The 27,001-nt window shown below is 45.1% G+C and overlaps 1 protein-coding gene across 4 annotated transcripts in view; it reads right to left on the bottom strand.

The window, feature by feature from the left end:
• The window catches only part of DDAH1 (dimethylarginine dimethylaminohydrolase 1), a 147,568-nt gene that overhangs the window by 38,510 nt on the left and 82,057 nt on the right, over positions 1–27,001 (bottom strand). The window contains exon 1 of one of the 4 annotated variants that reach the window (XM_075615639.1): positions 523–711. The exons of 2 other annotated variants lie outside the window; for them this stretch is intronic. In XM_075615639.1, the coding sequence (XP_075471754.1) occupies positions 523–585 (63 nt within the window). In that variant the 5' untranslated portion in view covers positions 586–711. Of the gene's footprint in view, positions 1–522; positions 712–27,001 lie in introns of those variants that run through there. One more of the 4 variants, XM_075615638.1, reaches the window with a different exon arrangement.

Here is a 27,001-nt window from a genome sequence, read left to right as displayed (position 1 = left end):
TATGGTGGTGATTAATAACATTACAATAATCATGAATATTTACTAATACAAGTTAAATAAATATACACAATTACAAACAACAAATGATGTGTCATATGTACAGCATGAAGTCACATAGCGATCTTCATACACAGCACGCGCACCTTATGAAGGTTTGTATTACTTTTTAGCACTGACATTGACACAAATGAATGATAGTCTATAGGCCCCATACAGTAGAAAGTAATTAACCCTGTCAATTTTAATTAGACCCTATTAGTTAAGGAACAATACAGGCCCTCCACCCCCAGCATTGAAACATTAAAACTATTTTGTTATGAAAACATCTCCTTCTAGAAAACAGTGAAGAATTTATGAAGGTCGGATAAAGTCAAACCAGGAATTATGTAGAAAGTTTTACTGGCATCAGGAGATTACTGTGAAATACCGGCTCAGATTTTGTCCGATAAAGATGATGACATGAAATTTAAATCTTGTACAAGCATGCTGAGAAACTACATTTCTAAATACTTTCCTACTTACAATTACAACATGATCAATTGTTAAATGTTGGACAGAGGAACATATTCTATTCTGTCTGTACATGCACGGTGGGCCAAGAATGCACCTGGAGAAGCCAAGAATTCATTATCTTTCAGACACCAAATATCCCATGATACCCGCCGTGGCTGCCAGCCCGTGTCCACTTTTGACCACACGCTATGTGCCCATTTTCTAGCTGAAAAGTATTTAAAATTCATGAAGCTTGTTGAAAGCTCAACTGTCACATTCTACTCATTCCAAAGTGTATGGGAAAGCGAGCAGAAAGGGCCTCTCTGCTGGAGCCATTATTGCTTCTGAATACAAGATATTCCATTAAATTGCTAATAAACCCACTTGAAGATAAAGTCGATTACAATCACATTGTACCCTGGCATTCCCTGGCTTCAGCGCAGGGGAGTCACATTTCACGAACACTGCCGCTTTTCAGCTATGCTGTTTGTTTTAAATGTTACACATCTGAAAGAGGTACATTGAAGTACAGTGTCGTCTCCCTGACAAGCTTTACTAGCACTTATTAAAGATATATTGCGTTTATAACAGTGAAAGCACTCCCATTACTTTTCTCTCGCTTTATCATTTAAGACATGCTAACTTTTTAAATGATTCCCAAAACTAATACTCTAATTGTTTCAATGGCAAATACCCCAGTAACTACCCTCCCTGCAACGAACAATAGGGGAATGAGTGGCAGATTGTTTTTGATGTAAGGCGTAGTTAAAGCATTGCGCACCTCCTGTGGCCATCTTTAATTACCTTGTCAATGTTTGTGACCTGGGAAATTAGGGGCAACCAAGAAAAAACAAACCCATAAATTGTGAGTGCTGTGATTTACTGACCTACAGTATATGAATAATTACCCAGTTAGGCCATCACTACTATAGTTCCTGTAATTCGTTTTTGTGCACTGTGGGGCAAATTCACTAAATGCAAATATCGCACCCCGATCTGACGTTAGTTACCATTTAAATCAATAGCATCGGGGATTACAACTCTCCCAGCGCGTCACAATTACAGGTACGCAGCACATATGATTGTTACAGACAGTCCCTGCCCAGATGAGCTTACACTCTATGATTTTAGTGACTGAGGGAGATAAAGTGACTTGCCCAAGGTCACAAGGAGCTGACACCGGGAATTAAACCAGCAACCCGATTCACACTCTGTCGTTGTTTACAAAGTCAGTGTCTTTACTCACTGAGCCGCGCCATCACCTTTTAATACCCTATAACAGGGGTGCGCAAACTCTTCTCCCTGTGTCCCCCTGCCTGCTCTCGCCCCCTGCTCCCGCCGCTGTCCCCACCCCCCCCTCCAGCTCCGCTCTGGCGTCATGTGACGACATGTTGTCATGGCAATGTGCCAGCACGTGACCCTGCGGCGACATTTGATGCGCCGTCAGTTTGCACTGCACCCCTGCCCTATAAGATAAGTGAGGTCAGACAGCACTTTAAAATAGGGCTAAAAAGTGAAAAGAATATAGTAAATAATGCACAGAAATAAAGGGTGTCCCAAAAATGCCCCTATTTTGAATACTCTTACCCGATAATGCTAAGCTTCAGCACTTCAAAAATATCATTTTTATGTAATACATATGGACGAAGCAGCATCAAGATTGCATGCCAAAGGTAACCAAGGTGCTGTCCATGATAATTCCATGCGCAACGATTCCTATATAGCGAGTCATTTAACGCAGGGGAGCGCAAACTTTTAGTGCTGCGCCCCCTGTCTTTCCCTCCGGCTCTCACGCCCCCCTCCCCCGCCTACCTTCATCCACATCAGATGACGCTGCGGGGTCATGTGATGTCACATCCCGCATGGGACGTCACATCACATGGTGCCGCGGTTGCCATCGCGACGCGTCACAGAGCGTCTGAATCCCGGTAAGTAAACAGTTGCAGAGGCCTCACGCGATCCCCCGGCTTTTAATGTAAATGCCTTGGGGAAGAACGCGAGACCTCTGCAACTGCCCGCGCCACCACCCTCCCCCCCCAGAAAAATCTCCCGCCCCCCCTCAGGGTCGCGCCCCCACTTTGCGCACCGCTGAAAAAGGTATCACATAAATATTTGTCAGATGAGTGCATCAAAAATAGTAGGAGTCCAAAACATAAGAGTGCAGGGACTTTAAAGGTAGCCAGAAAAGTTCTCCGAGGAGGGCAATGTTCGGGCCAGCGCTTCAAGCCCATTCCCACAAAACAAAAAAGCTGGTCCTTCCCTCTGCCCACTGGCTCTGTTCTGGTGTCAATGGACTCCGTCTCACCGTGCTGGCGGCACATTTGTTCCTGAGAGGAATTTCCCTGTGTGTACCTGCCCCTGCAATACTCCGCATCACTCAGCATCACCGCCAATGTCAGTTATATTCAACAAACCCTTTCCAAGGCATTAAATAAAAACTCCTTCATCTTCTTCTGACTTGCATTATGTTCACGGACTTCTTTTCCCCCCAAAGTAGAACAGCAACACATTTACCAGGGACCCCTGAGCAAGTCTCCCCAATAACTACAGTACAAAGAGTTGTCGAGTATTCTGAATGGCACAGCTTTCCTGGGGAGTTTTCTCCAAATTTTCCATCTTTCCAGTTTCCAGTTTGTGTGGTTTTTTTTTATTAGTTTTTTTTTATTAGTTTTTTTTTTGATAAATCAGGTCTATAATATGAGAAAATACTTGAAGCTTAAAAAAAAAAAAAAAAAGAATGAAATTTTAATGTATTATAATGTAACAAGCATTTTTTGTTTCTATAGCAACCATTTAAAAATCACATCTCCTTCCTCTTCTGAAACAGGCACACCCCTTTTTGAGCCCTGCCCTCTCTCTAGCAGTGCACCAATTGTATCTAGTGACTGCCTGGTCACATGATCTTCCCCACATAACATTGTCAGATTAATATGCAAATGCATTACACCAACTGCAGAATACTCCTCTGCAGCCATTTAGCGAACCCCTGAACCGAATCTTTGCCGATCGATCACAGGAGAACGGATCGATCGGCAACTTAGCTAATTGTGTGGGTTGTATTGATGCACATATTAAAGGGGGGAGGGGAATACAATAAAAAATAGCAGCTTGGACTTCTGCATTAAATAGGCAAAACTTCACATCCTATTTTTTTTTCTCCCCACCATGAAATATTCCAAAACAGATTAACAGTTAAAAAGAAAGGGGGAAACAGAATCAAATATACAGTATATACATATATACACATATACACAGTTCAGAAGAGATTTAAATAATGAATTTCAAGGTTAGCTGCTGCTTTAAGGGGAAAAACAATGTAACAAACCTAAAGCTTATAACAAGGTAAACGAGGCATGGATCGTTACCAGGTCATTATGATGTTAATGAGTGACGTACAGTACTCTAAACATTAAATTGACATATTCCACAATATGCACTGCACCATGTTAATTTACCCGTGGCAGATCAATTCATTGTTTCTGTGAAATGTATTTTACATTAAATTTACCGCATTCTATTTCAAATAATGTTAACGAAATCCTCCTTCAAACCTCTACAGTTAATAAAAACAAAAATAATAACGGCGTCAAAAGAAAAAAAGGCACCGTCTGTCTAGCACCTAAATAAAGTGCTATTCTGCTCTTCTGCTATTTTTCCTATCCTGACACATTTAGAGAAAGTGATTGTACACACAGCTGTAATCTGCTTGAGGTTTCTTTACACAGCTCTAGGCATGGGGAGGAAGTAAATGCCAAAAATGGACTTGGTTTAATATCTACTTCCTGGATGACCAAATCCTGCAATAATGCTGTGGAAAGAATGATGAGCTGGGAAGAGGGATGAAGTCTAATCTTGAGACCCTGCAGAGAAAGAAAAGCTTTGAATTGGTACATTCTGCATGAAGTTTAGCATTCCTCCTGCTGAGGGTAAACCTTGGCGCGCTCACAGTCCTGCAAACAAACCATGCAGTGTTCCCACAGCTGTTCTGCAGCACTGGCAGGGCAGGTCTACAGAGGAAACAGCTTACGTGTTCCCAGCACCTCCAACACCCAGTCTAACCGAGAGGATCCCAGACACAACCCTAACAAGAATAAGACTTGGTCTATTTAATAATGAAGAATGTAAAGTCTAACTTCTTTTTCTCCCTCTGGCATGTAGGAATTTATTTCTGCAAATACTGCATTCTTCACGACGAGCATTAATTATTTACCTATTTTACAGTAAGTTGCATTATCTCCACGCTGCGTAATCCTTTTAGGATAGATGGTCTTTTTCAGTTCACCAGTTTCTTTTCACATAGAAAGCTCAGCACACACTATGGCAGATAAGATCTCCTATTTTATGCATGGACATAAAATGTAATGATACGCTAAGCCAAGGTACTGATGTGTTCCGCCACTCAGAGACCAAGCGCTCCACCTGCCAGCCGGCAATCTCTGCAGCTCAGACGCGTTGGAAGAATATTCCGTAACATTGACTATTTTTATAGACACTTATAAACCACTTTGACAGAAGTGGGCTTGGTACTATTATACACCCCACACCATAGCGCACCACTGCTGTAAAGCCTGAGAATTTTTATGAACTGAAAAATTGCACGGTGATGTCACATCTCGGAGAGAAATAGGGGGGGGGCAGCAGAGTATTGCGTTAACAGTTACAGTGGGGGAGTGGTGAGGCAGGAAGCATAGAGAGCAAAGAGGGAGAAGGATAGAGTGCATTGGAGTTTTAGCTGCAGATACAGTGAGGAAAGGAAGGTAGGGTCTGAGCAATGTTGCGTTGGCAATGACGAAAGGATTTCAGGTGGGAGAGAGTGTGGCTGGAGACGGGGAGAGGGAGTCGGGCTCATGTATAACGTGCATGGTGGAAAGGGTTGAGAAAAGTGCTGATGGCAATTATAGAAAAGTGTGCAAAATATTATACAATCAGGAACTTATTCACAAAACCAAACCAGCGGTACTGTAAGATACGGACGTCACAGGAACAACGAAAAAAACATTACTTTTACATCACATGAAAAATGTGAATGCATTTTAATGTCACGCATGATTGAATAACTCCAAGGAGCCAATTACATTAATAAGGTGTTTTACTATAATTATGTTTTAAGTTTGGCTGTACGGTACTTTCTCCTATAAAGCAGCTATCTGGGTTTTCCCCATGATTTGAGCTGGGGTGTCCCTTGCAGCTAAGCCACGTTATTTTTACTTCTGGGGACACCTTGGTGTGCCAGATACTGAGCAGTGAAATCACCGGTATTTCCTCTCCCACAGAGGGAAAAGCTCAGGCCAAGAGGAAGCTGCAATGTCATTGTGTGACAATGTCCGGCAGAAACCCGCGGAACATCACTGCTGAGTATCTTGGGCAGTGGTTTTCAGCTTTTTTTTTGTTAAGGAACTTTAGAATTATATTGTGAAATTCTAGGGAACCCCAATACACACAATGTTACCTTGGGGGCGAGGAGCGCCCTCCTTCGGATAGACGGAAGCTGGCACCGACTGGAGTAGGGGGGTGATTGCAGTGAGCGCCGGCATGTTGCCGCTGTGGAGCCGTCGCGCCTGGGACAGTCGGTACAGTTGTCCCAGCTCTGCCCCCTGTTGGCCACGGAACCCTTGAGGGGTGCCCGTGGAACCCTGGTTCAAAATCACTGATCTAGGGAACCAGGGGATCCTCCAATCATGGGAGGGGGGGAATAGGTAATGAGAACCAGATTTCTGCCGGGATTCCTGCTAACAGCTCATCAGATGTGTCCCTATTTGATGAGCTGTAAGCAGGGATCCTGGCGGCTTGCTTTTTTATTATTATTTTATTAGCCGGAGTTGAGCAGGGGGTCCTGTAAAGCTGGGGCGCTCTATTTTCAGCTCTGGGCACTCACAGGTTCTCGAGATAGCGATAGTTTTAGGTGCCAGTGCTCTCTTCCTATGCCGAGAAAACAAAATGACCAGCAAATCGTGTGCCAAGAGAAAGCCACAATGGATGACGATGCAGCTTCCTACTACGGGCACAATATTTAAAATAAAAATAAACCCAGGAATTGCACCAGCACCCAAAATGAATTATCCCACGAAACGCGCGGTCTAGCTCGAGAGGCCCTTCTGGTTAAAACCTATTTCCATTCTTGGCAGGGTTACTGCTTTGTTACCCAATACTTTGATGATACATAAATATAATTATTGATGGTAACATTACGGCTTTGAGGCAGAATTGTTGGTTGTCTTATCTTATAAAGCAAAAAAGTTGTAATTATTATTAAAATGAGTTTTCTCCTAGAGGGGCTAAGTAAGTGCTGTGCTTGTTCTGCTCCGAGTGAAAAAAACATTAAAATCGAATATTCTGACTATAAAGCTCAATGCATATTTTCTATCTAAATTATCATCAGCTTGACAACCCTTGTTAGAAAAAATGGTTTGTGCAAAGTTACAAGCGAAGAGCTCAGGCAGAGGTTAAGCTAACATGGAGGCTCGTTACCGGGTACATGAGTATATTATGTTCAGAGGTGTCACACAGCCTTACGGACGGTGCATCAGACATTGTTTCTTGGACTCTATCTTCAGATACATATTAAAGAAACCAAACCACCAATTTGATGAAAAATATATGTTTTTAATGTGAGATTTCATTGATTTACCAGTGAAATGCAAATAACTGAATCGTTCTGCAAAGAGTTTGCTTTTGGCCTCAGGGGCTGTGTTCTACACCAGCGGCTCTCAACGCCGGTCCTCCCCCAACAGGTCAGGTTTTAAGGATATCCCTTAGCTGAAGCAGGGATATCCTGATAAACTGACCTGTTGGGAGGTCTTGAGGACTGGCGTTGGGGCCCCCTGTTCTACACCCATTTAAAACATAGAATATTAAAAAATTACCACAGACCAATTGAGCCGCCTAATCTACTAATATTTCTTGCTTTCCCACTAAAAACTCGAGATCTCGCCTTGTTTTTTCTCCAGACTTGCTTGTCTGCGCCCGTTTCACTTCCTACACCTCCTACTCTGGCACTTCAGGCGGTGAATCCGTGCATCCACTACACTTTCAGAGACAAAGCGCTTTTATAGTATGAAGCCTTTTTGAAGCATTTCTGTTTCTCTTGACGAAGCTTCCCTCCCGTACCTTACTTAAAAGACCCCCTCTCCCAAATCCCCTGTCTCTTATGTATACAGATGATTAGTATGGGAAGCTGCAAAGTAAAGCAGGATGTTAATGGTAAAGTCCCCAAGACAGTGAGTTTATGTTCTGTACCTAAACGTCATTTTACTTCAACAAACAAACAAAACAAAACCCTCCACAAAGATGTTTGAGGCCAGTAACGGAGACTTGCACTATACGAGTTCAATGTCTGAGTCTGGAACTTACTGCGCACAGAAATCACAGAGGAACAGCCTTCAATAGCAAAGTCCTACACAGTATTAATGTTATTTCATCTCACTCAGACTCACTCTGTGTAAGAATTGACACAGCGGATGGAATGAAGCTAGAACCAGGCTTCAATGTCTAAATGCCCCTACATGGCTAAATAATGCTAGGTAATAGTATGTAATGTGAGCGAGCGTCGTGCTCAAGGGGTTAAAAACAAAACAAAAAAATAATCAAAAAGTGACATTTGTCCGTGGGGTGCTAGGACGTGAGGAAGACCCCGGGAGGGGTTGGATATTTATTATGTGAGTAATCAATATATTATGGTATTTAATATATTTGTGCTATTGCTGCATTTATTGTTACCTATCCTAATATGATGTAATAGAATAACATTGCATCATTTCTATCCATAGCCAGGGGCGTAGCTTTAGCCCGGGTACGCGGGGGCCCACTCTCCTACATTTCGGCGGCCCTGTTGATCATCTTTCTCTTCTTCCCCAGATGGAGACAGGCGGGGGCGGGCCGCAAAAGTGAAGCAGAGTAGCAGCAGGCAGAGGAGTTAGGGCTCGTTCAGGGTGCCTGCTTTGGCATATGGAGGGCGCGCGTCCGCGAGTGCGCGCGTTGCTGGTGTAGGAGACGTCCGATCATCCCCTGCCGACAGCCTGGGCGTTCTGTCGTTCAGTGGGCGTGTCTTTGACGTCACATCCTAATCCTCCCGGCCACAGACAGAGAGCAGGGATGAGGTGTTGCAGCCTTGAAATCATTCTGAAGAATGATTTCATTGGCTGCCTTGGTCCCTGTGACGCTGCTTCAGCTGCTTCAGCAAACTAAATTTTCGTTTACTGAAGCTGTCGTCAGCGGCAACTCCTGGCTTCGGAGGCAGGGCAGTAGCTACCCTGACAACAAGTATTCAATTTGAATACTTTGTTGCTCACGGCAGCACGCACGTCAGCACGCCCGCCCGCCGAAGCCAGCACCTTGAACGAGGCCTAAAACTCTGGCGGCCTGCTGCTGCTGCGTACCATTATCTCCCCCAGCCCGCCTCTACCACCATCCTGTCCCACAGGTAGGCATGGAGGAGGGAGATGAGGAGGGAGAGAGCTGATGAGTAGAGATATCCTCCAATTTAAAAACCGAGGCAAATTTTTCCCCTGAATCCACGGAATACTTTACTTATAATGGGGTCCCTGAAAAATGTTTTCCCGGGGGCGTCGCATGTCTAGCTGCGCCACGGTCCATAACAATCCTTTTTAGAGTATAGAAGTAGCCGTGTGATTGCACCCTCATGCGCGCTTCCGTGAGTGACGTAGAGCCTTAGCCCGGACCCCTTTCCCGTCGGGGAGCTGTGTATGTCCTGAAGCAACATGCTGCAAGATAACAACGCCGGTTACATCTATATGTCGTGCGCACTATCCGCGTCTATAAAGAAGCAAGTCTGAATTGCTAGCAAATTCAATCCCATTTCCTACATTTCCTAGAACAGAAGTTCTTGCACAGATGTACAGAACTGGGATTTTTTAAACACACGAGAAGTCACCTGCACCCCCATAAACGAATGGATTTATCGCAGCAGCAAACTAAATTCCACTGCACTCTAAAAAATAAATGGTCTGTCTTCCATTAAATTGTCACAGTTGTAAAGAAACATTTCCTCTTCATTCCTTTCTACTGATTTTCCAGGAAAAAGATCCACTGGTCTGACAGCAGAATTCGTCTGAAACATACTTCACTGGTTTGGTCCAAATAATAAAAGAGTAATAGGAAAACCAGACAGAACAGAAGAACATTTCCAGACTCATTTGGGAATGCAAAATACGTCTGATGAGATAGTTTCAAACCCCTTCTTGTTGCTTCTTCAACTACTTTATAATACTTTTTCCATTCTGTAGTAGCTAAACCAAACCCTGTCATGAGCTTGTAACAATCTAAAAAAAAAATGTTAATTTCTCAGAAGGAAATGACTATAATGATGTAATCAGATTATTGGCACACGTGTATTGTAATGTTTTTTTTTTTTTTTTTTGCAGTGCAAAATAAATAGCTGTAATTGTCAGTCCAGGATCATTAAAAGGTCCTTCAAGGATATGTGCTGTCAAAGTATTATGACTGAATTGCTTTTTAACTAAACATTACTTATTGCTGACAATGTAAAAATAACATTCGAAGGGAAGGTGCAAAGATGTTTGTGGACATTACATATTTGAAATGCCTGAGTTACACTTTTTGCATGTACAATGTATATACGATGACATTTCCTATTGGTCCAAATTCTAAGTGCCCTTATGAGTGGTACCGTCTGGTTTCAGAACAGTTTCATCCTGGGAAATAGCAGAGCTATTTGCACCTGAAACCTTACATCGCCTACGCATGGGCGGCAAGGCAATGTCAACCAGTATATAGCAATAAGTACTCACTGGTAAGTTTAGTTTGATCTGGTTCAGCAGGATCAATGGAACTAGCTTGGTGGCTAACTCGGATTTCATATAGCGTTGTCCGGAGAGTAATGTAGCATTATCTCTGAGCACAAAGAACCAGCTCTGTATAGTGAAAACACGGCTGGTAAAACCCATCCTTCCAAATGTTCCCTTCTAGAAACACATTCCCTGCGCAATTACTGGACCGAGTGGCACACAAATGGTTCTAACACGGGAAGCGCAGATGTAAATAATAGAAGAGATCATTAATGCAAGGATCACGGGAGCACGCAATGGGTTAACTCGCTGAGATTAAAGAGCATTTCCTGTTCCAATGTGCCCAACTCGTGGGGAATGAACAAGCTGCAGCCGGAGCGCAGAGAAACGCGGGGGAACTAATATGCATTTCTGACCCGCGCTACTCTCTTTGGAGAAAATGTAACAACAAATTAGACACGGCTCACAGATCCTCATCTTGTTCAAAACCATTAGCTATAATGTATCACATTTACACAGCGGATGTTTTGCAGTAAAAGTGACACTTTGAAAGGCCTTTTAAACATGCATCTGTGCATTAATGTATCAGGGTACTTTGCCCTTCTTTAGCACAGTGTTCAACAACTTGTGATTTAGGGGGTTGGGTACACAAAGAATTAGGAGAAACAGATATTATGAGAAGTTCTTCCCCCCCCCCCCCCCACTTTTTCCCATGTTCTGGGCATTTAAATTAACTGCAAAGTCTAACAGCATTTTGTGCAGACAAGACCAAAATTGGGTGCACCTTTGCTGCCTAATGTAATGCCAGCACCACTGTACTGTAACCCATAGGAGAAACCAACCACTGAAATATTGGTGCTTTCTAGGGTAATACCGAGGTCCTCGTTCTAAAAGGAGTTCTAGAAATGAGTAACAATAGTTAGCATTGTTACTTACTGATATACAAGGCAGCATTTTCATTGTGGGGCTCCAGACAATAGCGGAAGCTTTCTGGAATTGAAGAATTGGGACATGTTTTGAGAAAGTGCTCCAGGTATTCCCACCGGTACCACAGGAAGCAGAAAGTATCACTGTGCTCCAGGTATCGCCCCCAGTACCACAGGAAGCAGAAAGTATCACTGTGCTCCAGGTATCTCCACCGGTACCACAGAAAGCAGAAAGTATCACTGTGCTCCAGGTATCTCCACCGGTACCACAGGAAGCAGAAAGTATCACTGTGCTCCAGGTATCGCCACCGGTACCACAGGAAGCAGAAAGTATCACTGTGCTCCAGGTATCGCCACCGGTACCACAGGAAGCAGAAAGTATCACTGTGCTCCAGGTATCTCCACCGGCACCACAGGAAGCAGAAAGAATCACTGTGCTCCAGGTATCGCCACCGGCACCACAGGAAGCAGAAAGTATCACTGTGCTCCAGGTATCGCCACCGGTACCACAGGAAGCAGAAAGTATCACTGTGCTCCAGGTATCTCCACCGGTACCACAGGAAGCAGAAAGTATCACTGTGCTCCAGGTATCTCCACCGGTACCACAGGAAGCAGAAAGTATCACTGTGCTCCAGGTATCGCCACCGGTACCACAGGAAGCAGAAAGTATCACTGTGCTCCAGGTATCGCCACCGGTACCACAGGAAGCAGAAAGTATCACTGTGCTCCAGGTATCGCCACCGGTACCACAGGAAGCAGAAAGTATCACTGTGCTCCAGGTATCGCCACCGGTACCACAGGAAGCAGAAAGTATCACTGTGCTCCATGTATCTCCACCGGTACCACAGGAAGCAGAAAGTATCACCGTGCTCCAGGTATCGCCACCGGTACCACAGGAAGCAGAAAGTATCACCGTGCTCCAGGTATCTCCACCGGTACCACAGGAAGCAGAAAGTATCACTGTGCTCCAGGTATCGCCACCGGTACCACAGGAAGCAGAAAGTATCACTGTGCTCCAGGTATCGCCACCGGTACCACAGGAAGCAGAAAGTATCACTGTGCTCCAGGTATCTCCACCGGTACCACAGGAAGCAGAAAGTATCACTGTGCTCCAGGTATCTCCACCGGTACCACAGGAAGCAGAAAGTATCACTGTGCTCCAGGTATCTCCACCGGTACCACAGGAAGCAGAAAGTATCACTGTGCTCCAGGTATTCCCACCGGTACCACAGGAAGCAGAAAGTATCACTGTGCTCCAGGTATCGCCACCGGTACCACAGGAAGCAGAAAGTATCACTGTGCTCCAGGTATCTCCACCGGTACCACAGGAAGCAGAAAGTATCACTGTGCTCCAGGTATCTCCACCGGTACCACAGGAAGCAGAAAGTATCACTGTGCTCCAGGTATCTCCACCGGTACCACAGGAAGCAGAAAGTATCACTGTGCTCCAGGTATCTCCACCGGTACCACAGGAAGCAGAAAGTATCACTGTGCTCCAGGTATCGCCACCGGTACCACAGGAAGCAGAAAGTATCACTGTGCTCCGGGTATTCCCACCGGTACCACAGGAAGCAGAAAGTATCACTGTGCTCCGGGTATCTCCACCGGTACCACAGGAAGCAGAAAGTATCACTGTGCTCCAGGTATCGCCACCGGTACCACAGGAAGCAGAAAGTATCACTGTGCTCCAGGTATCTCCACCGGTACCACAGGAAGCAGAAAGAATCACTGTGCTCCAGGTATCGCCACCGGCACCACAGGAAGCAGAAAGTATCACTGTGCTCCAGGTATCTCCACCGGTACCACAGGAAGCAGAAAGTATCACTGTGCTCCAGGTATCGCCACCGGTACCACAGGAAGCAGAAAGTATCACTGTGCTCCAGGTATCGCCACCGGTACCACAGGAAGCAGAAAGTATCACTGTGCTCCGGGTATTCCCACCGGTACCACAGGAAGCAGAAAGTATCACTGTGCTCCGGGTATCTCCACCGGTACCACAGGAAGCAGAAAGTATCACTGTGCTCCAGGTATCGCCACCGGTACCACAGGAAGCAGAAAGTATCACTGTGCTCCAGGTATCTCCACCGGTACCACAGGAAGCAGAAAGAATCACTGTGCTCCAGGTATCGCCACCGGCACCACAGGAAGCAGAAAGTATCACTGTGCTCCAGGTATCTCCACCGGTACCACAGGAAGCAGAAAGTATCACTGTGCTCCAGGTATCGCCACCGGTACCACAGGAAGCAGAAAGTATCACTGTGCTCCAGGTATCGCCACCGGTACCACAGGAAGCAGAAAGTATCACTGTGCTTGTGTGAGTACAGACTTGTTATTGACAAGAAAATATGTATAAATAAAAACACCTTTTTAGATCAGTTAAAAAATATGGAAATATGAAAAACAAATACAGGCGGTCCTCGGTTATCCGACACAATGCGTTACTCAAAATGGCGTTGGATAGCGAAACGTTGTAAAGCGAAACACGTTTTCCCATAGGAACACTGTTTAAATGAAAGGTTCCGTTCCTGAAGGCATTTTTAACACTAAAATACACCTAATATTTTACGCAGGCAATAAGATATGCAGCACACACATAAATGATACAGTGTATATATTGTATTATATATATAATATAACATAATATATAATATAATATAAAAATATAATATATTATATAGTATAATATCGTATAATATATATATTATATACACAAACAACTTTGCAAAGCGTCGTAAGAGCGTTGGATAAGCCGTTTTGGCGTTGTAAAAATGAACATAGGTATGCATTGCACAGCGTTGGATAAGCTATTCGTTGTAAAACGAGGACTGCCTGTACTATTCCCATGGTGTAAAACGAGGACTGCCTGTATATACGCCTGTATATACGCCTGTAGAGGTTTTTTTTAATATTCAGCATTTTCCATATCCTAATGTTGTTCTTTAAGAGCAGGAGTGGACAACTCCAGTCCTCAATGAGAACCAACAGGTCAGGTTTTCAGGATATCCCTGCTTCAGCACAGGTGGTGCAGTCTTCAACAGAGACGCTGATTGAGCCACCTGTGCTGAAGCAGGGATATCCTGAAAACCCGACCTGTTGGTGGCCCTTGAGGAATGGAGTTGCCCGCCCCTGGTCTACCGCTAACTGAAAGAAAATGAGCCTGGAGAAGACGGAGCGGAATGGGTCTGTGACTAGTGCTCAGACAGCGCCACATTAAGACATTAGTCAGAGGATACATTTGGTCCAGAGTCCATGAGGGACAGAAAGATAACACCGCCTGTCTCTGTGCTGCCGTTTATAATACATGTTATGTTCTGCAGGAAAATATTTCCACTGTCCTCTCCCTCTTGTGAAAAACTATTTACTGATGCATATAGCAATATGAAGCATCAGAATAAACATCGCACACTATTTAAAGCAGCATTCCAATAAAAATACCGAATGTGGGTTTTTAAATAAATCAGTGTGTAGTATTAGATAATAATTACTGCATTAAAAAAAAAAAAGTCTAATTCTTTACGGCTCTTTTTAATGATTGTTACTGTATTGAGCTTCCTTAGGTTGCTATAGCAATAATTTAGGAAGCTACAGTACACCACTTCCTCTTTTGAAATAGGCGGCCATATTGTGTGCCCTGGGAAGCAGGATCTCCGCTGATCGATTACTGGAGAACGCATCGATTGGCAGCTTAGCTAATTGCAACGTCGTAAATGTAAGGAACGCCTGCATTTATTAAAACAAAACCCGACATGAGGAAATCCCCCTTTAATTACAATTCAGTCCCTATATAATGCTTTCATTGCCAGAAGGGGTCCGTGGGGATAAGGGCCTGAGCTCCAGATACCTGCTTGGACCCCACCTGCTGGTCCTTCACCCATAGCTTCTGCCAATGATTTAACTCTAGAATCCAACCCACGCGGGGGATTCCCCCCGGTGGTTTATGAGGTCTGGGGAGAGGAAATCCAGGAAATCACCAACAAAATATTTTATTACAGTCCTGTCCTGTAGTTAAACGTTTGTGCATTGAAATGTAATATTGCTGTATGCTGCTCATGCTTGGGGAATCCTGCAAACACGGACGCTGAAGGAGCCTCCAGTTAGCGAGTGAATAATGCAATACATCTTTGGCCCGATATCTACACATTATAATATTTCTGCATTAGGACGCATCCGCCGCGGTTGACGCGAGTGTCCGTGTGGCAACAAGAGGAAAAAGACGCGCTCACTGTTTTACCTTATAAGGGGAAACGATGATGGTTCGACGCTCTTACACATATTTATTGCAGCTGTTATAATGATCAGGCGCCAGAAAGTGGGATTTGAAACGTTGAATTCCTGTGTGTTGTGATAATCAGCTGGGGTTTGGAAAATCCTTCAGCAATCTACTCTGCTGGCAATCTAACAAGGCTTCTGAAAAAATAACAACTTAACATCTGGAACAAAATACATTAGGGATGTCGAAAACCAACACAGAACAGAACTCCCTTTTACCTTGTTAACTATAATAGAGTAGTGGTCATTTCCTTAACAAATATCAGAGCTGTAATGGAGGAGTTAAAAAAACACAAAAACCTTGTAAAGTTGATTTTGCCCCATAAATACTACACGGGACTGCTACCTATTACTCCTCCATGAGTTGGGTCACCTTCCGCGAGGGTGATTGATCATTGTCTTTAGTATTATGGAACTAAAAATGGGATTTTTGAGACTTTCCACTAATACGGACCACAGAGAAGGATAAGGAACACTGAGGTATATAAATCAAAAAGCCATTAATGTTTGCCAATTAGGGAACCCATTCTTTAATGCTGCTTCTGTGGACATGGAGCGATAGAATTCACTTGGGTAAATGAAGTACTGAAGTATTTTGTACACTGTGAACTGCATTCAAATCTACATATTCTATCTGGTCCTTACTATATTCAAGCGAGAGCGGAGTAAGGCTCAAAATGTTTTCCTTTAAATTTCTAGCAAAATACTTCAGTTCAGCTGGGAATTCCTTCCATATGAATTGTGTTATCTGAATCAGGGAAAAGCACACGCAGGGGGTATATCGCCAATGCTAATTCCTGTATTATATGACATTTATACCAGTTTTAATATACGTACATTTGGATTCCTGTGACTGCTGCTACATTATATACTTCTCAGTGGTTTGAAATCATTTCAAAATCTGCCACGGCATACAGTATGCAATAATAAGTTCACACCTTAAAGTAGCATCTTTTAATTAGCATGCAGTGTGGAGTTGAACAGGGAGTTCAACAGGAGTGAGACAAGAGACAACACAACACCTACTGGCCCTGAATCCTGGATTTGGAGCTACGCTGGAAAGGAGGACATTATCTATCCCAGACTGCACATCTCAGCACTAAACTATTGCTGGGATGCCACCGCTACTGTTTGTATTTGGTTTGACCTCACTTCTTTTCAAAATACGTGCTTCTTTCTACCAGTCTCATTATGTCTAACTCTATTCATATATCTCCATCTCTCCTTCCTTCGCCACTTCTCAATTCACATGAACTCCTTTCCTATCTGTGCCCTCTGACACTACACAGCTATACCCTGCACTAAAACACACCCCTACAAATCCTCCTCACACATTCTCTTTATATCTATTCTCCTCCTCCTCGCTTCTGGGGATATCTCTCCCAATCCTGGTCCCTGTCTTATTTCTAAATGCGCTCGTCCTCGCCTCCCACATGCAACTTCTACTCCTTCTGGTGTCAACCCCATCTAACCTCATACCCATCCCCTGCCCCCTCCCTCCTCTCTCCCATCCCCTGCCACCCTCCCTCCTCTCTCCCATTCTCCTGTGCCCTTTGGAATGCTCACTCCCTCTCTAACAAGTTCCTCTCTGTGTATGACTTATTTTTCTCTCACTGAAGAAGCGGCACGCGAAACGCGTTTGATGAATTCTGACCACATCCAGCCACCGTACTCCTCCAAACCGGCAGTTTCGTCCAATCAGGAAGCAGCATACAGACCTCTTTTTTCCCTGTACGAACCGTCCCCAGCATTCCTTATTGGTGCTGTGGAAGTGTACACTCCATCTCCAGTGTGATCATAATACCTATTCCACTGGTTGCTGCTATAAGTATTCATCTTATCCCCAGTGCGACCTATACATGTAAGTGCATGTTAATATATGTTTATCTTTTATCTAATATGTGCATATATTGATCTTTTATGAAGATATTTTTTATGAAGATTTTTTATGAAGACTGTTAAGAGCATTTGCTGATTATTTTAGCGTATAGGGTGGTATATACTGAGCATCGGTGCCTCCCCCCTAAGACTGGTTATTAGGATTATATTGCCTTTTACCAATACCTCTTTTATTTGTGTCTACGGTCTCCCCATATACAGTATACCTGGTTGGGTCAATGGACTGAGTGCATGCGCTGGAGGACTTTTCCCTTTTCCCTATGTTAGGACATACTCTGAATCCCCCTCCCATCCTACACCTCTTCCCAACTATCCTCCTGCCTTCTTTGACTCTTTTTCCGCTGTCACAGAGGAGGATGTGTCAGTGCTTATCTCCTCTTCTCCCTCTACCACCTGCCCTCTTGACCCCATTCCCTCCCATCTCCTAAAACTCTTGCTCCTACTATAATCCCTACACTCACACACATTTTTAACTTCTTTCTCTACTCTGGTACCTTTCCCTCTTCCTTCAAACATGCAACAGTTATACCATTAGTCAAAAACAGCAAGCTTGACCCTACCTGTCTTTCTAACTATCGACCTGTCTTCCTCCTGCCTTTTGCCTCTAAACTCCTTGAACGTCTTGTATTCCCTCGCTTGCTCCATTTTCTCAACACCTATTCTCTCCTAGACCCTCTACAATCTGGCTTCCGCACTGCTCACTCGACTGAAACAGCCCTCACTAAAATAACTAATGACCTCCATGCTGCCAAAGACAGAGGTCATTACACTCTGCTCATATTACTCGACCTCTCTGCAGCATTTGATACTGTGGACCACCCTCTTCTCCTTCACATTCTCCATACTCTTGGCATTCATTGTATTGTATGTCTTTCTTATATAGTGCCAAAAGTGTACTCAGCGCTTCACAAAGAATACAGTATTGGGAATTATACTAATACAATAAGCACAGCTAAATCAGACAATAGGAAATGAAATCCCTGCCCGAAGAGCTTACAATCTAAGAGGTATATTGGGAGAGTTACAGAGACAGCAGGTGAGGGAATACGTGCTGTAGATGGCAGTGCTTGGCCACAATGGGTGGTAGGAGTGACTGTGGTTGTGGAACAATAGCCATGAGTGCAGGCTGTTGGGATGCTTGATTTGTGGGTTGAGTTTTAAGGTTAGTCAGTATTAAATCAGAAAGTTAACACCATTTAGTGGGGAAGAGATGGCAGGGAGGCGTGGGAGAGAGCAGGTGTGTATGTCTGGGTTCAGGCTTAGGGGAGATCCCCAGCAGCACAAAGGAGCAGACGCACTTACCACAACACCCTCCTACTGTCTCTGAACCTTATTCCTACCAACCAATTAGATTGTAAGCTCTTCAGAACAGGGACTCCTTTTCCTAAATGTTACTTTTATGTCTGAAGCGTTTCTCCCCTTTATGTGTTATTTATATTATTTGCTATCTATATGATGGTCACGTGTATTACTGCTGTGACGCGCTATGTACATTAATGGCGCTATATAAAGACAGGCAGACAGACATACTTGCACCAGCATGGCTGAGCGCAGACTTAGGGCTTGATTGAATATTTCGCGCTCACCCGAAAACTGCCATTTAAGTTGACAGACAACTTCGGACAATATGTAATCAGGTTCTTCAGGTGTGAGATGGTTTAAAAAAAAAAACCCCATAAATAAAGCATAATATATATATAATATATACCTAGCATGATGAGACTGCAGCAAGGGATCTATGGACACTAACGATTGGCGACGTTCATCCGGATTTATATAAGGGTTTGGTTGGCCATATAGCATCTTCTATAAGATTGTCACCTGTGGCGCCATATAGGTCATTAGCTTCATCATGTATGTTCTGGTTTTGGAGAATCCAGGTGAGCCGGTTAGGCAGCCATTGAACTTCAAGGACATTGGGATTTTAACATATTTAAATGATTATTTTGTTGTATATTGTATGTTGTATAGAACTAGCGCTTAATCACTAGTTTTTCATTGTCGCATCATGGCACTCGGATTAGTGTGTGACACAACAGGAGGCACTAGTGCACAGGGTTACCACTTGTCAGAAACCTTGGTAGGCTAAAGCAGGGGTGCGCATACTGGGGGACGCGCAGGATTTTGTAGGGGGGTGCAGCGGTTGCAGAGCCCCCACGCTCTTCCCCCAGGCATGTAAATTAAATGCCCGGGAGGGGGGGGGAGGGGGGAGCGAGACCTCTGCAACTTCCCTTACCTGCTTTCAGCCGGTTCTTCAGTGACACGTCGCCATGACAACGCGGCGTGAAATGGCAATGTGTCACGGCGTTGTGACGTCATATGACGCGTGGAGCCAGAGAGCAGTTAAAGAGCGGGGGGGGGATGGAGGGCGGGCGCAGGCAAGGGGGGAACACAGTCAGGGAAGCGCAAACTGAAATGTTTGAGCCCCCCTGGGCTTAGGGGTCACAGTCATTATGACGTGCCAGTTACTAGGAGAAATACAATCTACACACTGACAAGGGATTAGCTAAATTGCCGATCGATCGGCGAAGATTCGACTCGGGGGTTCACTAAATGGCCGTCAGTGCAGCAGAAGAGGTCAGTACCTAAGATACAAAGTTATGTGGGGAAGATCATGTGACCCGGCCGTCACTAAATACAATTGGTGCAGTGCTAGAGAGAGGGCAGGGCTCAAAAAGGGGTGTGCCAAAGCCTGCTTCAGTACAGGAAGGGGATGTGACTTTGTAAATGGTTACAAAAAACCTTTGTAAATAGGAACAAAAAATGCTTGTTATATTAAAATACATTACACAATTTTTTTTTTAATGCTACAAGTATTTTCTCAGTGCAGAACTGATTTATTAAAAAAACATATGTAGGATTTTGCTTGAACTGCAACTTTAATACTGATCACAGCTTCAAACTACGGATAGTTTAGAAATCTTACATATAAGTTGTAGTTGGAGGCTCGGTGACCAGCTGTTGTGGGATTTTTGTTTTGATTATGGACCTTATAAGATTGTGGTTTGGTCTGTGTTATATATTTATGTTTTATTATATACATGCGTTACAGAAAGCGCTTTAGTTTTTGTATTTTATGTCTGCTGCATGGTTTATTCCTTAGACTGAAATGTCATAATGTGGTTACTCATAAACTGTGTCTTTTAAACTTTCCTTGCACCCCTCTTAGGACAGAATGTTCCATTCTTCACGTTTCTGCAAATATCTTTCGGCGGCCTTCAAGTGGGAAAAAATAAGGACATCAAACTGAGTAAAAAAACAAAAAGAAAGTCAGTGGAAACTGTAAGCCATGGGTGTGCAAACTTCCGCCCCTGCCTGCTCTCTGCCCTTGCTCGCGCCCCCCCCACTCTAACCCAGTGCTCACGCCTCCACCCCCCGCCTGCTCTCCGCCCCTGCTCGCGCCCCCCTGCCGACGAAAGAACTCCCTGCTAAAGATCTCTGCCAATATGGGGGAATCAGGTAAGCCCTTGAGGGAAGCGAAATGTGCCTGCTTGGAGAAACGATCCACGACCACAAGAATAGTGTTCATACCCCTGGAACTTGGCAGCTCAACAATGAAGTCCATTGATAAATGGTTCCAGGGGCGATCAGGGATTGGAAGCGGGCGTAAGAGTCCCTGGGGTTTACTGCGGGGAACCTTATTCCGAGAACATGTAGTACATGCCTTGACGAACTCCTTTACATCTGTAAGAATGTTGGGCCACCAGAATGTCCATAGAATGAGGTCAGAAGTAATTTTGGAACCGGGATGCCCGGCAGACTTGGAAGAGTGACCCCACTCCAGAATTTTCCTGTGGAACGGAGGAGCTGTGAAGAAACAACCATCGGGAACCTCTAGACCCTCCGTGATGTTGCTCCGATCTAGCAGAATGTCATCTAGTACGTCGAAGGTGTTGGCGGATATGATGAATTTGGAGGGAAAAATGGTCTCAGGTCTGGCTTCGGTCTTGTCCTCGACTAGGAATTGACGGGAGAGAGTGTCTGCTTTTAGGTTCTTGGAACCAGGAATGAACGAGATGTTATAATTAAATCGGGGGGGAAAGAGACCAGTGGGCTTGACGAGCTCCAGACGTTGAGCGCTTTCCAGATACATGAGATTCTTATGGTCCGTCAATATGTTAATTGGACTCTCTATACCCTCCAGTAAATGCCACCACTCTCCAAAGCGAGTTTGATAGCTAGTAGCTCTGTTGCCTACATCGTAGTTCTGTTGTGCAGAAGAATTTTTTTTTATATAAGAACACACAGGGGTGCAGGTTGGCGGAAGGTGATTTTCTTTGTGACAGAATGGCGCCGGCACCGTTGTCCAAAACATCCACCTCTACTGTAAATGGGAGTTTGGGATTGGGGTGAATCAGGACCGGTGCGGAATTAAAGGCTTTCTTCAAGAAGTTGAAGGCCTGGATGGCTCCAGGTGGCCAAGACCCGACGTCGGGTCCTTACTTGGTGAGGGCCATTGCCGTGATAGGCGCGACAATGGGCGAGAAATTGTGAATGAATCTCCTATAATAGTTGGCAAAACCCAGAAACCTTTGTATGTCCTTGAGGGAATTGGGGAGCGGAAAATCCACGACAACTTTTAGTTTGGAGGGATCCATGGAGAATCCGGTACTGGAAATGATGTAACCTAAAAACGTGGTGGAGGTTTGATGAAAGTGGCACTTCTCCAACTTGGCATAGAGGTGATTCTAACGAAGGCACTGTAGTACTTGCTTGACTTGTTCGATGTGTTCGGGAATAGATTTAGAGAAAATCAAGATGTCGTCAAGGTAAACAATCAGAATGTTTTTGAGGAGATCTCTGAATATTTCATTTACCAAGTCCTGAAAGACCACAGGGGCATTGCACAAGCCGAATGGCATAACTAGGTATTCATAATGACCGTCCCCTGTGTTGAAGGCCGTCTTCCACTCATCGCTTTGACGGATCCTAACCAGGTTATATGCTCCGTGAAGGTCCAACTTTGTGAAGATGGATGCTCCTTGAAGACGGTCGAACAATTCGGATATTAGAGGCAATGGGTATCGGTTCTTTATCTGATTTTGTTTCGGCCTGATAATTGATGCATGGACGAAGGGTACCATCCTTCTTTTTGACGAAAAAGAACCCTGCCCCAGCCGGTGAAGAGGATTTCCTATTTCCAAGAAATAGGCCTCTGTTTGGCCCAATTGATATGCGGGTTATGAGTTTGTAGCCAAGAGAGGCCCAGAATGACCATGGCGGACGGAGAGTGGATAACATCCAGGGAAATCTCCTCTCTGTGGGTCTGTTTGCACACCAGAGAAAGCTTGAGGGTTTGCAGGATGATGAAAGCCGGTTGAAGAGGACGTCCATCAATGGCTTCTAATCCCACCGGAACCTTCTTCCTCTCCAAAGGAATCTTATTTCTCATAACGAAGTCTTGATCCACGAAATTACCTCGAGACCCGGAGTCGATGAAGGCAGAAGTACGGACTGAAAAACCCGGACCCTGGAGAGACGCTGGGATCAAGATCCTGTTGATTCCTTGGTGATAGAGGAATTGGAGTGTTCCCACTGAGGCTCCTCTAGACCTCAGTAGGGAGTCGGCGTTCCCCGACTTGAGAGGGCAACGAAGGGCTAGATGACCTGGATTCCCACAGTAGAGACAGAGTCCTGACGCTCGACAGCGTTGTTTCTCCGAAAGGGACAGCTTGTTGCCACCCAACTGCATGGGTTCAGGGGCATTGGCAGCGAGAACTTATGAAAAATTAGACTGGACAGGCGGTGATTTGGTGGGTACCTGATGATGGCGAGAGCGTTCGGTTCGCCTTTCCTGCAAAAGCTGGTCCACCTGGATGCAGACGGCAATAAGCTCCTCCAGGTCGGCTGGGCGCTTCTGCATGGCGAGTTCATCCTTCAGTTGTTCCGAGAGCCCCTGCCAAAAGGCTGAAGAAAGAGCCTCGATGTTCCATCTGGTCTCTGCGGTGATTGTCCGGAATTCCAAGGCATACCTGGCCACTGGACGATTCCCCTGTGTTATTTGAAAGAGGAAGGAAGTAGCAGTAATCTTGTGACTTGGGGTGTCGAAGTCACGCCTAAATTCTATAGTAAATAGCCCAATGTTCTGTGTGAGATCCCTTCTCTGGTCCCAAATTGGAGAGGACCAGGTCAAAGCGTCACCAGTGAGCAAGGAAATAATATAGGTCACCTTAGACCTTGGTGTGAGTAACTTGGAGTGCGTCATCTCGAATTGGATAAAACATTGATTGAGGAACCCCCGACATTCTACAGGGTCTCCGGAGTACCGGTTAGGCATGGGAAGTCATGGTTCGGAAGACATGGGGTTAGCCGGAGGAGGAGACAGAGATGGAGAGAGTGAGGTATGTTCGCCTGCTGAAGATCCCTCTGTAGGGAGTCCATACGACTGTCAGACTGCTGTAAGTATTTCTCAAGCTTGGAGAACATAGTGGCAGGAGATGCCACCATCTTTCCCACCTCAGTGGGGTCTATGATTGTGGGGCTGAGCATACTGTTACGCTGTGCTCACCACAAACAAGACGAGACCCCTGTACTGAGATGGGAGTATGAAAACACCAGCCACAGACACGGGGATCACGTCCGGAGTGTAGAGTAGTCATGCTAGTCGGGTCTGGGGTTGAGAGGTCAGAGTAGTCTTTAATACTTGCCAAGGTCGCGTTTGGAGAGTGCAGGATGGTCAAGGTACAATGCCGTGGTCGGGAGTATAGAGAGTAGGATGGTCGAGGTGCAATGCCGTGGTCTGGACTGGAGAGGAGCGGAGATCAGAGGCAGCCGAGGTCAGAGTTCCAGAAAGCAGATGGTCCAGGGGCAAGCCGGGTCAGTACACGAAGGGTTAACTAGAAGCAAGGCACAAACTGGAGCGAGGCAAGACACGAGTGGTAAACACTGTAACACAATCTATGCTCAGCCAAAGAGCCTGTGGCTCAGCTGAGCATATATACAGGGCTCGGCCAATCCCCATGGGGGGTGGAGCGGAGGCGCGGCCTCCGCGGGAGCCTGTGATAGGTGGTGCGATTGAAGCACAGCTGCAGCTTGTAAACGCAGATAGTTAGTTGCCACGGAGCTTGGGAGTGTCGTGCACGCCTGTCACGTGCGTGTGCCGCGCACCAGGAGCGCGCAATGTGATCCGCCGCCCACCTCCGCGGTGTCACGTGACGTCACCCCGATCAGAAGTTCGGCCAAATGATGCCCCGCGCGTGCGGGGGGCGTGAGAAGACGTGCGGGGCTGCCGGGCGTTCGGGATCCTCACAGTGGGGCAGGTTAGTAGCCATAGGTGGCATGGTTACATATATAATACCGTACAACATTGTCAATATGGGTATGCGTGGTCCCTGTGCGTTGGGACACGAATAAATGACAGTTGACCTGCAGAGACTCCTGGCGCCCATTATTCTACAACCTCGCTACCTTTATATATTACAATTTTGGAAGATGTTCTTAACCGTTTGAGTGCTAGAGGATCCGAAGCACCCGAGTGCCCCCCCTCCCCCCTGCATTCATATAACCATTCCTCGGCACTGGATGAGTTGATCGGAAGAAGTTCCTTCTCTTCCGTTCAGATCGTGTTCGATGATGAAAGCGATTCCCCTTAGCAAATGAGCAAAAGCTCCATGATCTACTTACTACACATTGGGGCTCTGGGTGCTGGACCTCAGATGTATTAACTCAAATGATTAAGTTATGCCTCTATTGCTGTGTTATAAATCACGTGCCCGCTTTTCTTTCTTCATCACTTGTTGAGTCCCTGGATAAGTGTACAATATCGTTCTTAAAGTTCACATTTTGTTATTGAGTCCTGACATTTTCCAATCATTTACACAATGTAAACACTTAACTGTACATTACATCATAACTGGATGTATTCCGAATCTTATCTTCACCATTCTTCAAAGGTCACAGGAACAAGAACTTCACAAGAGCTGATAAGGAAGAAATCAGAGAGTGAAAGTTCTCACAAGGAGCATTGTCTGTGCCAACAGCCATCGTAGAGCGGGCTCCATATACAGAAGGAAAATGAGAACTACAAATGTCTCCTCTGGATAAAATGTAACAGGAGGAACATCCAGGGCAATGCTGGACTTAAAATAAATGATTCAAATAAGCGTGTGCATTGGGAGGAAGTGGAATTTAACATTGAAAAAATACATCCTAAAAACTCTTATAAAAAAATATTCTATTAAAAACAGAAATGTGAAGGAAATCTAAAATGTCATGGCACTCATTTTGTTATTTAATAGTTACCACCACTATATATGGTGATATTACCAGGATACGGAGCCTCCTAGGTCATGAGTTCATTGCATTCTGTCTCCAAATCATCCCCTGCTGTGTCTCAATTAAATTCAACTTGTCACACCTATGCAGGACATTATGTTAATGTGCCTCACATGTGCGAATTAAGCTGCCTGGGCTGAACTTAATTCAGTCAGGTGACTTTTTAGAGCTATATAACTACAGACCAAGCAGCCTATATTTAAAGTAGCACGTAGTGTGGAGATGAACTGGGAGTTCAACAGGAGTGAAATGGTGGACAAAACAACACCTTCTGGTCCTGAATCCTGGATTTGAACTACGCTGGAAAGGAGGATATTATCTATCCCAGACTGCACATCTCTTCATGAAACTATTGCTGCCATGCAGCCCGCTACTGTTTGTATTTGCTCTGACCTCACTTCTTTTCAAAATACGTGCTTCTGTCTCACTATGTTTCTAACTTTATTCATATCTCCATCTCTCCTTCCTTCATCACTTCTCAGTTCACATGAACTCCTTTCCTATCTGTGCCCTCTGACACCAAACAGCTATACCCCTGCACTAAAACACCCTTACAAATCCCCCTCACACATCCTCTTTCTATCCATGCTTCTCCTCCTTGCTTCTGGGGATATCTCTCCCAATCCTGGTCCCTGCCTTATTCCTACATGCTCTCGTCCTCGCCACACACATGCAACTTCTACTCCTTCTGGTGTCAACCCCTCCAACCTCATACCCATCCCCTGCCACCCTCCCTCCTCTCTCCCTTTCTCCAGTGCCCTTTGGATTCATGCACCCTTTCTAACAAGTTCCTCTCTGTACATGACTTCTTTCTCTCTCACTCTGCTCCTATTTGCTATAACTGAGACCTGACTCACTCAAGTCTGACTCTGCTCTGGAAGCTGCCCTCTCTAATGATGGCCTTTCTTTCTCCCACACTCCGCACACTGATGGCAGGGGTGGAGGCGTGGGGCTACTGCTCTCCTATCTGCCGCTACCGATCCCTTCCTATTCCTCCCTATCTTGCTTTTCCCTCCTTTGAGGCTCACACTGTGCTTATGTTCTCTCCTCTCCCTGTCCATGTGGCGGTCATCTATCGCCCACCTACCTCTACTCATCCCCCTTCTGTCTCTCACTTTGAATCTTGGCTCTCCTACTGTCTTTCCTCAGACTCCCCTGTTCTTCTCTCTGGGAACTTCAACTGCCATATTGATGACCCCGCTCTCCCTTGGGCTTCCCACTTTCTCTCTCTAACCTCTTCTTTTGGCCTTCAACAGTGGACTGCAGCCAGTACCCACAAGGATGGCCACTAGCTAGACTTGGTTTTCACTAAAAACTTTACTCTGATTTATCCATTTCCCCATTTCCTCTCTCTGACCATCATCTCGTCTCATTTTC

This window comes from Ascaphus truei, chromosome 10, assembly GCF_040206685.1.
Source record: "Ascaphus truei isolate aAscTru1 chromosome 10, aAscTru1.hap1, whole genome shotgun sequence".
Taxonomy (NCBI): domain Eukaryota; kingdom Metazoa; phylum Chordata; class Amphibia; order Anura; family Ascaphidae; genus Ascaphus; species Ascaphus truei.
The sequence above is the reverse complement of the archived record's forward strand: the minus strand, read 5'-3'. Positions and strand labels throughout refer to the sequence as shown.